Consider the following 13596-nt stretch of genomic DNA (forward strand, 5'->3'; position numbering starts at 1 on the left):
GAAATTCAATCATAAATGAATATATTATATTTTTATATGTAATGAGATTTGTAGTAAAACTTACATGTTATTTATATGTAATCATAAATGATTACATGTATTGAATAACAATTTATATGTAATCTAAATGATTACATACACTGAATAACAGTTAACATATTACATAATTATTTCTATTTGTATAATCATAAATGATTATGTAATACCACTTCATATGTTTTGTTTAATCATAAGTGATTATATAGTTTTGTAACCATAAAAGACATAAAGTTAGATAGAAGAAGGCTCAAGATAAAAGAAATTTCAAGAAAACTGATTTGTTCTACTACTAACAAAATCAAAGAAAGAATTATCAAAGTAGATAGAATTTAGTAAACAAAATCATAGTACATTATGTCTTGTAAAAAGGGTAAAATGCATCAAAAAAAAGTATATTATTTTGAAAAAAATCCTGACTTATTTATTACTGATTAAACTAGTTATTATCTATGTAATTTTGATGATTGTTTTGCTGTAAGTTTGATAGGGCATGTACGCAAGTTATGAGGAGTCCTTTCTCCACATCCTGAGCATCTTCGTGTTTACTTGTGTGAATTTTTATATGCTATTTCTGTTGCACTTTGATTTTATTATTCTGTCCACTTCCTTTATTCCTTTGAACATTTGAAACATTGATGTCAATGTTTTTTGGAATAGAAACGTCCATATGCTTTCCTACCTCTTCAACATTTGTCCTATTTTTCTGCAATTCATTGGCAGGATCGTTCTCGTATTCCTTCAGAATGCTTTCTGTTTTCTTAACAAAAAAAAAATCCATTTTCTCTTTATTTTTTCTTACATATTCCCAACATGCTTCAAAGTTGTAGTATGCTTGATTGACAGATCTGTTAATTTCATTGTCTCCTGTATTATATACATGCCTACCAAAGTGATAATACCTTGATATCACATCCTTTCCCCAACGACTCTTAATGTACAGTTCTTGAATCTCCTTAATTCCATGTTTCATGAGTATGTTGAATGTGTGTCTGCACAAAGTTCCAAAGCAGTTGAAGTGTTCACAAGTACATTTTACATCACTTTCTGGAAGTTTTATTTCTACCTGTTCAAAATAAAATTAAAGAATTAACTATTTTTCTAATGAATTAAATATAGTTGTATATATTGTTTTGTAATCATAACTGAATATAATTGTATATGTTGGATTAGTGTCTAAGTCCATAACTATTTTGGTATGTACTTTACTCGATTATGAGCATGGTCCTTTTGGGTTTGTCTTCACCATAGCAACTTGTAGGATAAATTATGGAGAGAGAGAGAGAGAGAGAGAGAGGATTAATAATGATTTATTAATATATTATGAGAATAATATATTAAAGGAGAAATCATATTGTTTAATTAATATTAGTCAAGAATTAATTAAGTATTAATTTTGTGGCTAAAAGAGATTAATTAAACTTAGGGGACTGGAATTGTAATTATAAGATAATGGCAATTAGGCTATGGATTACCTTGGAATATAGGTTGGACGAATTCTATGGGAAGCCCATAACGAATTCGTCCAAGGGACATTCTAAAGGGAGTCCATGGACTGCTTAGGGCTTAAGCAGTCAAATTAGGGTTTCCTAGTTGTAAACCCTAATAGTCTAACTATATATAAGGACCCCCTAAGCCCCAAAAACGTGGCTAAGTAATAATTTAGGGTTTCTAGACGTTTTTGGTGCCTCCTCTTCTCATCATTCTTCATCCTTATTGCTTATGGTGTTTGTGACTCCATTAGAGGTGCAACACTTGAGGCACTAAGCTTTCTGAATCCAATTACAATAAGGAATAGATTGTTATTGCTACATAACAATCAAAGGTAATATCTTAACCCTAATTTTGTTCATAGTATGCTAGATCTAGAGTTTATGAATTTGGATGATTCAATTGCATGTTCATTAGACAAAGTAGATCCAAAGCATTAATGTTTGCATGTACACCATAGGAATGACGTAGTGCTCAAAACCCATAGGGTTGTTTGTTCATGAATTTGATGCTTATTTGATCGAATATTGGCTGAGAATCGAAAAATCGGATTTTTTTGGTGTCTGACTTGCCGAGTCAGCTGGTGAACTCACCGAGTGCACTGTGAACTCCACGAGTCAGAGGGCCTGGCAGCAATATTTTCACGATTTCTTGCTGTTTTGGCATGGGATAGTTACCAAAAAAGTTTTTAATTAATAAAATCCGATTTTTTTTTATTGATTTTGGGTGATTAACCTTACCAAAATAGTAGATAATTACCAATTAATCAAACAATTATTTCCTTATAAGATAATATTTAATTATTTGAGTTATTTGATGAATTATCTTGCAAGTAATTGGACTAGGTCAAAATTAGATAACCATCAATTAATTGTTAATTGCCTTATTTGAATTTTTTTGATATAGAATGTTCTTGATAAAGTTTTGAAAAGTTTCAAAACTTGTCCTAAAGTTTTGGAGTTTAAATTTTGATTAAAAAGTTTAACTTTGAAATATTTAAATTCTAAACCCTAATGTTTTGAAAAGTTCAAAGCTTGCCCTCAAGTTTTGAAATTTAAAATTTGATTAAAAGTTTGACTTTGAAATATTAAATTCTAAAACCCTAGTACTTTGAAAAAGTTCAAATTACACCCTTATGGTTTTATTAAGTTAATTAAGTGTATAATTAAAAAAGAGTTAATAAATCCATAAAGATTTGGTTTATATTTAATTAAATTAAAAGTATAATTTATTAAATTAGACCATCTAGTATTTTAAAAGTGTAAAATATACCCTTATATTATATATAACATTAAAAGTCTAATATTATATATGTATGAGTAAACAGTCAATCTTACCGTTAGTAGGTCTCATTCACGAAGCTGGTCTATAAGGAGTGTTTAAGAAAGCGACCTATAAAATGACCGACATTGGGTATCCACTCTTACCCACCGCACACTTGACTAGTGGAGGGTCGTTAGCCGAACGGGTAGGATAGGACAAAACCCTTTCCATTATAAGTATAATGAAGACAAAGTAACTAAACGCTTTTATAAAAATTCCCAAATCTTAGTTGCTTTAGGCAAAATGTGAAATTGTATGCTAATCCATGGAATTACACTTTGTACTCTTGCCGAGACGTTAGTGGAGCGTGTGTGGTTAACCGGCACACTAATTTGGGATCGGCATTAGTAGCGAAGGGTGGCTCGATGTTTGTCATAGATCAATCGAGCGTGCGTGGTTAACTGTCACATTGATTAGGTGATAGTGACATTGGGTGCACCAAGTACATTTGCATGGTTGTTCACACCTTATTTGTGATCCTCGGCATCCCAGTTACAAATGAAGGGAATAATCGAGATTAAACATGCCATTGAAAAGTTCAATGAATCTCAAAAGATCTAGAAGTTTCAATTCATTTAAAACTTAAAATCCTTTTCGTTTTTCATGGTGGAAATTGGTAAATCGTCATTTACCTACCTTCAAATGTTTTGCAACTGGATTACGGCATCCCTCTTCCATGTTGTGGAAAATTGTGTTGGGTCCTAGCCTTAATAGTCTTCCCAAATCTAACAATAGTCTTCCCAAATCCCTTGGAACAAGTCTTCCAAATGAAGATGATATTCCACGATATGATCGAGGAACAAGAGATCATGCTTCACTTCCGCCACCTCCTCCTATTATTCTCCCTAACCCACGTGAACGAAAGCTTGAAAAGTTGAAGCTCACTCAAGCCCTAATGGAAATGAAACACGAAGATGGGGAATCTGTGTGTGCACACGTCTTAGAGATGAAGTCACACATTGACATGTTAAGGATGTTGGGTGTCGATTTTTCAAGGAAGTTGGTTGTTGAGTCGGTTCTTTAGTCACTTCCTGAGTAGTATAGTGAGTTCATAAGAGAGTACTATACGATGGATCACGACGTGGCCCTCATTGATTTGACCTATTTGCTTATTGCCGCTGAATCAACAATGATTTGGCACACTGGTCAAGCAAACTTGATTGGTCAATCAAACTCCCAAGCTTCAAAGGACACTGGCAACATTTGAAGTCTAGAAAAGGCTGAGATTGCCCCATGTGTTGTGCCAAAGAAGTCCATTTGCTTTTACTGCCAAGAGAAGGGGCATTGGAGACGAAGCTATCCTGACTACCTGAGAGATCGAAGAGATAGGAGAGTCAAAATGTATGGCTCTGCTTCAGGTAAAATCCACAAAATCTATAAGTTCTTATTTTTGATTCTTAATACATGATGTGATAAGATTACATTTTGATGTTTTGTAGGATCGAAGAAAAGAGAGGAAGCTTAAGGAAGAAGCATGTTGAATCTGATCATGAAGAAATGGATTTTGATCGCATGGATTCTAAGATTGGATTTTTGAGTTGCTACTCTAGAGTTAGGATAGAATGCTAAGAAATATGTAATAGCATAGTTTTTCAAGTGAACTGCATTGTAAGGACAAATTTTTCCGCAGTAAAATAGATTTTGATCTTATCTTATTTATTTATCCTTGCAATGGCGTGTATGAAGAATTGATGTTTGAATGTTTCTATTATTAGCAATGATGGATGTGATTCTTAATTAAGGTTTTGTGGTAGTGTCGAGAAATTTCCAAATAAGGAAAGATTCTCATCGCCCTAGTTTTAATTGGATAGAAACTTAGAATCATACAACTTGGTTTGTGTGATGAATGAGAAACTTTATATTTGGAAAATTAAGACTAATTCATTGACAAGGAGTCAAGTGAAGGACTAAGAGATCGAGTTCGCAATGTTATGCACTGGTCAAGTCCACCACAAAGAACGATAAAAGGATTCGTCATGATTTACCAAAAGCTTGGTAAATGTGATTATGCTTACAAGTTTGAGTATAATTCTGTATCATTGGAAAAGTCTCAATGTATGGCAGAACGAATAATAAAGAATCACTTAGGCAGAAAGATAAAATTTTCTCCATTCTAAGAAAAAGGAAGAGTATCTTTTATCATGTTTTATGATTGTCTTAATTATTAAGAACCATATCTCAATTAATCCTATAAGTAAATCTTAATGCACTTGTATGCCTAAGAGGAGGAATCAGGATTGTTGAAATGGTTGAATCAAAAGGTCAATCATACTTCGTTCCAATATTGAGTCTTAGAGTTAAGATTGTGACATTCAGTAACACATCTTTAATAGGTTTATAACACTTATCAAATGTGGAATAGAGAAAGTTTTCTTATTCCTGCACATTTGAAATTGGTAAGTTGTGATGCCTTGGATAAGACAAAGACCAACTAGAACCAATTAAGTGAAGTGTTAGTTTTGATAGGATTTCTCAGTAACTCTTGAATATTTGTTTTGTCAAGGAAAGTTTCTTGACAAGAGAATCTTAAATGTCAAGAGGTCAGTGGGAGTCTCAATGATCTTGAAAAGTTCAAGAACAAATCAAGAGTAAACCTTGAGTTAGTCACTAGCACATGACTTGAGGTTTACAACCTATCGTGTTGACATAATTTCGTTTCTTTGCCATTCCAGATTAAGTCAACTATGCAATATGAGTTCTATGAGTTCTCAATTGATTTCATAGAGGCAAATCACCCTAATCAATGGAAAGTACATTGATAGGTAGGGGTGAGCTGCTTGAAAACTTGGAAGCAATGGTGGGCATTTGTGCTACCATGAGGCAAGAAATCAAAATTGAACAATTCTAATCCATATGAGTTGGATTTGTCACGAACATTGTCTTATGATTATAGTCATGACAAATTCACATGGATAGGAACACATACACTATAAAATCTAAGTGTCATAAGGTTTCTCTTCGTTCATGAAAATGATTGTGAGGAAACACTTTCACTAAGAGAGATTTTAAGGAGACAACAATTGTGAAAATTGTATTCTCATATTCGATTATGATTACGACATCCCTTTTCATAGTTCGAATTGTGAGATTTGGCGATTAGTCTAGACATTTGGGACTCATTGACATAGGTTCTGAATTGTTTAGACACACATAAGGGCTATCTAAAGGAAGTTGTATGAGTTTAAGAAGCTTAGATAAAGGCTTATCAAAGCATCAGGTATTAGAAATATGAACTTAAGAAATTCAGTAAGCATTGTTTTCTTGAAGTTTAGCTGAATTTCTGAATACATGTCAAAGCTAGTGGGAGCATAAGTGTTATGATGGTAAAGAGACAATCATCATGTTAGTGGGAGCATGATTATTATTTTAAGAATTGCAAGTTAGCAATATTAATTATAGAAAACAAAGTTCACTTTGCAAAGATGCAGGGGTTGAGAAGTTGTTTTGCTATAATTAAGGGAGAGATTATTATACTTCGTTTCAAAATCTAAAAGGTTAGATCAAGAAATTTTAATAAAATTTAGTCAAGGATACATAGTGCATTCTCAAAATTTAATTATGATTACGACATCCCTCTTCATAGTTCGAATTATGCGAACATAGCACATAAAATATTATGGCAGAAGACTGATAAAGTATCATGTCTTTATGTGAGACATTATGCATCGTGTCCCATACGCTTCGGGTATAGCATCGATTGTGTATGCTATAATATTTGACCGTTCTAAAAATTTCCAAATGCCTAGGGCGTTAAGAGGGAAAAGGGACTAGAACCGGATTTGACTAAATAATTGAACAACCGTCGAAGGACGATCTGAGGTTCGCTAAGGATTTGTCGCTTGTGAGCAGTTGGAAGTATAGTAAAGGAAGGACCATGTTGACATTATTATGAATAGATAGATTCAATTTAGAATGAATTCTCCTATGGAAAATATGGAAATGTTTCCATAAATGGGAGTTGGATATTAAGAATCTATGTCTAGTTTAAAAACTTTTATGCAAGAAGGATGTTCAAAGGAATGTACTTTGAATGTAAGACTTCGCGTCTATGGAATTGTCTTGTAACAATTTCCGATAGAGTACTTTGTAATTTCATTGGTCGAGTCTTGGTGACTTTGTGCTGTGATATTACGAAAGGATCGTTGCATAAAATGTTAGAATTTGACATATTCTAAAAGTGGCAAGAATTTGGTATACTTACACAAATGCTAAGGATTGGGAATTGTGAAATGAGTTTCGTTGGAAAAGTTTTCACTTGATCTATTTCACAAAATAAGGACCATAAGTAAAAAAAAGTGTGCATGCTTGGAGCATGGGACATGTGTTGTTATAATTCGAGTGTCAAGTTGATTATCCGAAAAATTAAACAATGACTAATGAGTAATCAATATGGTGACTAAATAAAAGGTGTTTTATTTATACTCAAAAGTTTTGGGGCCATATAGGATTAAGTATTATTATTGTGTTTCACTTTGCATGTTTTGACTTCCAGAATAACCGGGTTATTCGAACCTCTATAGTTGGTCATACGTTGGAAGTAGGTATAAATTAAGATTGTCATGAATCTGTCTGTAGATTGTCTAAAGTGTTTAGACATAGCACAAGTTTGCTACAGAGTTCATGAGTGCTTTGATAAGATTAGAGTATTGGATTAAACCCACGCTCACTTGTATCACTTCATGGATTTATCACGGATGATTAGTGAGACGATCATATTGTATATTATTGAAATCAAGATGTGTGAGTTGTAATTACGATTCGGTTGCACATTGATAATATGTAAACGCACCAGTAACTTGGTGTTATAAAATACATTGTTGTGTGTGATTTGATGAGTAAAAGCAAGCGAGCATTTGAGTCGAAGTTTATCCATTCCTTTCACCCAAAGTGGGATAAAAATAATATTTGTGCGCCCCTCGATAATTTAATGATGACACCCTAAGCGCTTGGCCAAGCCGGGACTAAGTTGATGTGTTCAATTGTAGTCTGTTGTCAGTTGTCATAAATCGGAAGTCGGGAAACAATATATAGACAGAGAGAATGATTTAAACCCATGTCTCAGTCTATACGATATCTAGAATGGAGGAATATATGATCCTTTATCTAAAGGACGCGCTATCTGATAAGATCAGAGTTGACATCGGCTTTTGAAAGCTACGACTGCTGATCAGGTTATGAAGTTATGCAAAATAGTTATTAGACTTATCCAAGTGGGAGACTGTTGGATTAGTGTCTAAGACCATAACTATTTTGGTATGTACTTGACCCGATTATGAGCATGGTCCTTTTGGGTTTGTCTTCACCATAGCAACTTGTAGGATGAATTATGGAGAAGGAGGATTAATTATTATTTATTAATATATTATGAGAATAATATATTAAAGGAGAAATCATATTGTTTAATTAATATTAGTCAAGAATTAATTAAGAATTAATTTTGTGGCTAAAAGAGATTAATTAAACTTAGGGGACTGGAATTATAATTATAAGATAATTGCAATTGGGCTATGGATTACCTTGGAATATAGGTTGGACGAGTTCTATGGGAAGCCCATAACGAATTCATCCAAGGTACATTCTAAAGGGAGTTTATGGGCTGCTTAGGGCTTAAGCAGTCAGATTAGGGTTTCCTAGTTGTAAACCCTAATAGTCTAACTATATATAAGGACCCCCTAAGCCCCAAAAACGTGGCTAAGTAATAATTTAGGGTTTCTAGACGTTTTTGGTGCCTCCTCTTCTCATCATTCTTCATCCTTATTGCTTATGGTGTTTGTGACTCCATTAGAGGTGCCACACTTGAGGCACTAAGCTTTCTGAATCCAATTACAAGAAGGAATAGATTGTTATTGCTACATAACAATCAAAGGTAATATCTTAACCCTAATTTCGTTCATAGTATGCTAGATCTAGGGTTTATGGCTTTGGATGATTCAATTGCATGTTCATTAAACAAACTAGATCCAAAGCATTAGGGTTTACATATACACCATAGGAATGATGTAGTGCTCAAAACCCATCAGTATATTACACTGTGATTCATCAAAATTTTAAATAATATTATATTACCTCAAATTCTCTTTTTAAATCGCTATTTTTGTCCACTTGTTCCACTTTGTATAACTCTCATTCGTTCTATGTTCCAACATGTTTGTAATGGCAGTACCAGGAACCTTTGTAGATTTCTTTTTGGACTTCATAAAACAATGTACTTGTATAAACTTTTGCAGCATGTTTTGCTATCGGTCGCGGTGAAATAAATTTATATAGCGCGTTCTTTGTTTCATGATCAAGCTCCTTTTGGGTATTTCTTTGTTTTTGAAAAGCATTGTCATAGCTCATCATGAAATGTAAAGGTAAATTTTCAGACTGCGAGTAAGTATTGAAGAAGGGATTCATACTTTCCGAACTTGAATTGGTTTTCATCAATCCAAACACTCTAGTGTCACTGAAGTATGCATGTATTCATTTGTCACGTAATTGGAACATACCATTGGATCATCTTTTATCTTCCAGATTGAATTCATTAATAATCAACTCCTACTTCTTCTCAAATTCATCAGGTTTGATATGCATGTTCCAAACAAGCTTGTTAAATCTCTTCTTAAAGTCCTTGTTTTTAAATAAATCCCCAATAACCTTTGAATAAACAATTTCACTTATATTAGTTTTTGTCTACATTAATATATGAATAAACATTAGAATATTATAAATTATATACTTATTTGGATATAACATATATGAGTAATCATATATGATTATGTGCTCTAATGCATGATTAATCATTTATTATAATGTACAAACATATATGAGCAATCATATATGATTATATAGTATGATATGTGATAATTCATATTATTAGAATACTTAATCATATATGATTTATCATATATGAATGTATATTATATTATACTATTAATTATATTTTACAACTTATAAGCACATATGGTGTATCATATATGATTACATAGTTTTTTATTATAAATCATGTATGAGTTATCATATATGAGTTATATTATACTTTTATTTTTATTATACATTTGCTTGAATTTTTTTCATTATGTGTCACATGCATAATTTGTGTCTTGAATTTGGTAACCAGATTCCATAGCTTGTTTTATTGTTGGATCTTGATCAGTTAGGACAATTTTTGGTGCTTTACCTTCATGAGCTATAAGAAAAGATTTAAGTAGCCATTCATAGGAATCATTTCTCTCTCTACTCAGCAACCCAGTGCCAACAATAACTGATTTCTTGTGGTGGTCAATTGCTGTGAATGGAACAAATACCATTTTATACCTATATAAAGAAAATGTTTTTAGTACAATCATATTTGATTAATAGTATGTTTAAATTTAATTGTATAATTTTTTTATTTTAATCATAAATGTATAAATTATGTAAAGTATATACATTAACTTACTTGTTTGTTCTAAAAGTTGCATCAAAAGATATAACTTCTCCAAACTCTACATAAAAAGCATTTTCTCTTTTATCTGACCAAAACATAGCAGCCAACTGATCTCCATCATGTAGGAACTGAAATGAATAATTTCGGTAATGATCTCAATGATCATTCATTTTGTTTATCATTATTTGAGAATCCTTGTAACATAAGATTCTATTTACTCCTCTCCTCAAGTTTTTGTAGTCTGTTACCTTTGCCCCTGCATATCCATATCCTCCTATCAAAACTTCTCTTATTCTGTGAGCCATCGTTGGGCCAATTTTAGCTTTTGATGCACGTACTACAAACTATTTTTCAGAATATGTCATTTGTCTTGCCTTTTTCATATAAGGTTTATCCTCAATACTTTCCGCTGGGTGGTTGTGCAATTCAAAGAATTGCTTAGCTTTGCAATTTGTTGTTCCATAAACATTTTCAAATACAATCTTCGATGTACACTCAGTAATTATCTTTTTCGAATTTGGTTTCCTCTTGAAAGAACTTGTAGCCAACGTATCGCAAGGTTTTGGTTTATCCTTTCCACCCCTATTGCATATAACATATTTATTTTTTATTATTTGGCTATTGTATTTTGTCACACCCCCAAACCAAGATGGCGGAAACATTCGGGGGCCGAGGACATCATGTACAATATCTCAACAAATGTAGAATAGTAAAACAAGCAACAACATCCATTGCAGTAATATTATAGTGTTTATATTGTATTCAAATCACATATGATTGACTCCAAAAGTAAATAGCAAACCAAGACATGAAGCTACTATGCTCCATCTTCTTAATCCCTGTATGTGTACCTGTCTACTAGTTTCTTGAGAACACAAGTGATTTTGAAAGTGTATCAACATTTAAGTTGGTGAGTTCATAAGCATTTTGTTTTAGCAAGTATGTTCTTTGTTCCATGAAAACCTCAGTTTGTTCCTCCAGAAAATCTAATGTTTTCTGTCGTAATAATTGTAACAAATGGGACCCATACTAGTTCTTTTTGCAATCACTTAGTGGATACAGGTTATATATAATCCAGATCGAACAGACAATCGATTGTGTGGTTCTGCCCTAAGCCCACAACCAAACAAGGAACATGAAATGAGGCGGAAACCACACATTCCATTGTTTGTCGGATCTACTTTGTATATAACTCTGATGTATTCAACTAGGCGATTTCAGTGCTAACAGTGTTGGTCCTTTTGAGTGAAATCTACATTGTACCTTAGATAAGTAATGTAATAAAATTGTATAAGTATGCAACTCTTTTTGTATGTATGAACTTAGTTAATCATTCCTTCAGAAAATTAAGTTTTGTACTTGAAAATAGTATATTGTACTTGTTATGAAAACGACGTGACCCATTCTTGTTTCCCCCTATGATTATTTAGTGTATATGGGTCATATATGTTGGATTAGTGTCTAAGTCCAAAACTATTTTGGTATGTACTTGACCCGATTATGAGCATGGTCCTTTTGGGTTGTCTTCACCATAGCAACTTGTAGGATGAATTAATGAGAAAGATGATTAATTATGATTTATTAATATATTATGAGAATAATATATTAAAGGAGAAATCATATTGTTTAATTAATATTAGTCAAGAATTAATTAAGAACTAATTTTGTGGCTAAAAGAGATTAATTAAATAAAGGGGATTGATATTGTAATTATAAGATAATTGCAATTGGGCTATGGATCACCTTGGAATATAGGTTGTACGAATTCTATGGGAAGCCCATAAGGAATTCGTCCAAGGGATGTTCCAAAAGGAGTCCATAGGCTGCTTAAGGCTTAAGCAGTTAGATTAGGGTTTCCTAGTTGAAAACCTTAATAGCCAAACTATATATAAGGACCCCCTAAGCCCCAAAAACGTGGCTAAGTGCTTGCTAAGGGTTTCTGAACGTTTTTGGTGCCTCTCCTTCTCCTTCTTCTTCATCCTTATTGCTCTTGGTGTTTGTGACTCCATTAGAGGTGCAACACTTGAGGCACTAGGCTTTTAGAAGTCAAAGATCAAAAGGAATAGATTGTTATTGCTAAATAACAATCAAAGGTAAGATCTAAACCCTAGTTTCGTTCATAGCTTGCTAGATCTAGGGTTTATGGCTTTGGATGATCATTGCATGTATATTAGACAAACTATATCCAAAACTTTAGGGTTTGCATGTACACCATAGGAATTATGTAGTGCTCAAAACTCATCAGTGGTATCAGAGCCTAGGGCTGTTTGTTGATGTATTTGATGCTTATTTGATCGTTTATTGCCTAAAAATCGATTTCTATGCCCTCTGCCGGACTGACTCAACGAGTCAGTGGATGAACTCAGCGAGTCAGGCTAACTCGGTGAGTCCAAGGGTCAGACAAAGGAATAATCAGGATTTTATGCCTATTTTGCTGTTGGATAATTACCACAACGTTCTTTATTGATAAAATTCGGAATTTTATGATATTGGTTGATTATCCTTGCCAAAATAAAAGATAATTTCATATTAATTGAATAATTATTTCCTTATATGATAAAATTAGATTTTTTGAATTATTTGATGAATTATATTGCATGAAATCGGATTAGGTTAAAATTAGATAACCACCAATTAATTGTTAATTGCCTTATTTGAATTTTGATCTACAATGTTCTTGATAAAGTTTTGAAAAGTTTCAAAACTTGCCCTCAAGTTTTGGAATTTAAATTTTTTTTATTAAAAGTTTAATTTTGAAATATTTAAATTCTAAACCCTAATGTTTTGAAAAGTTCAAAACTTGCCCTCAAGTTTTGGAATTTAAAATTTGATTAAAAGTTTAATTTTGAAATATTAAATTCTAAAACCCTAGTACTTTGAAAAGTTCAAATTACACCCTAACGGTTTTATTAAGTTAATTAAGTGTATAATTAAAAGAGAGTTAATAAATCCATAAAGTTATGGTTTAAATTTAATTAAATTACAAGTATAATTTATCGAATTAGACCACCTAGTATTTTAAAAGCATAAAATACACCCTTATACTATATTTAACATTAAAAGTCTAATATTATGTATATCTATGAGTAAACAGTCAGTCTTACCGTTAGTAGGCCTCATTCACGAAGCTGGTCTATGAGGGGTGTTTAAGGAAGCGGCCTGTAAAATGACCAGTGGAGGGTCATTAGCCGAACGGGTAGGATAGGACAAACCCCTTCCATTATAAGTATAATGAACTCGAAGTAACTAAATGCTTTTATAAATTCCCAAATCTTAGTTACTTTAGGCAAAATGTGAAATTGTAAGCTAATCCATTGAATTCCACTTTGTACCCTTTC

The 13596-nt window shown here is 32.5% G+C and overlaps 1 protein-coding gene across 1 annotated transcript; it reads right to left on the reverse strand.

The window, feature by feature from the left end:
- Window positions 1-604: 604 nt before the first annotated feature.
- LOC111911184 (protein FAR1-RELATED SEQUENCE 6-like) lies at window positions 605-10563 on the reverse strand. The gene is made up of 4 exons (XM_023906967.1): window positions 10507-10563; window positions 10271-10386; window positions 9921-10146; window positions 605-1102 (listed from the first exon to the last, which is right to left on the reverse strand). The coding sequence occupies exons 1-4, from the start codon at window positions 10561-10563 to the stop codon at window positions 605-607; spliced, it is 897 nt and encodes a 298-aa protein (XP_023762735.1).
- Window positions 10564-13596: the final 3033 nt, after the last annotated feature.

The sequence above is a fragment of the Lactuca sativa genome, chromosome 8 (assembly GCF_002870075.4).
Source record: "Lactuca sativa cultivar Salinas chromosome 8, Lsat_Salinas_v11, whole genome shotgun sequence".
NCBI lineage: Eukaryota > Viridiplantae > Streptophyta > Magnoliopsida > Asterales > Asteraceae > Lactuca > Lactuca sativa.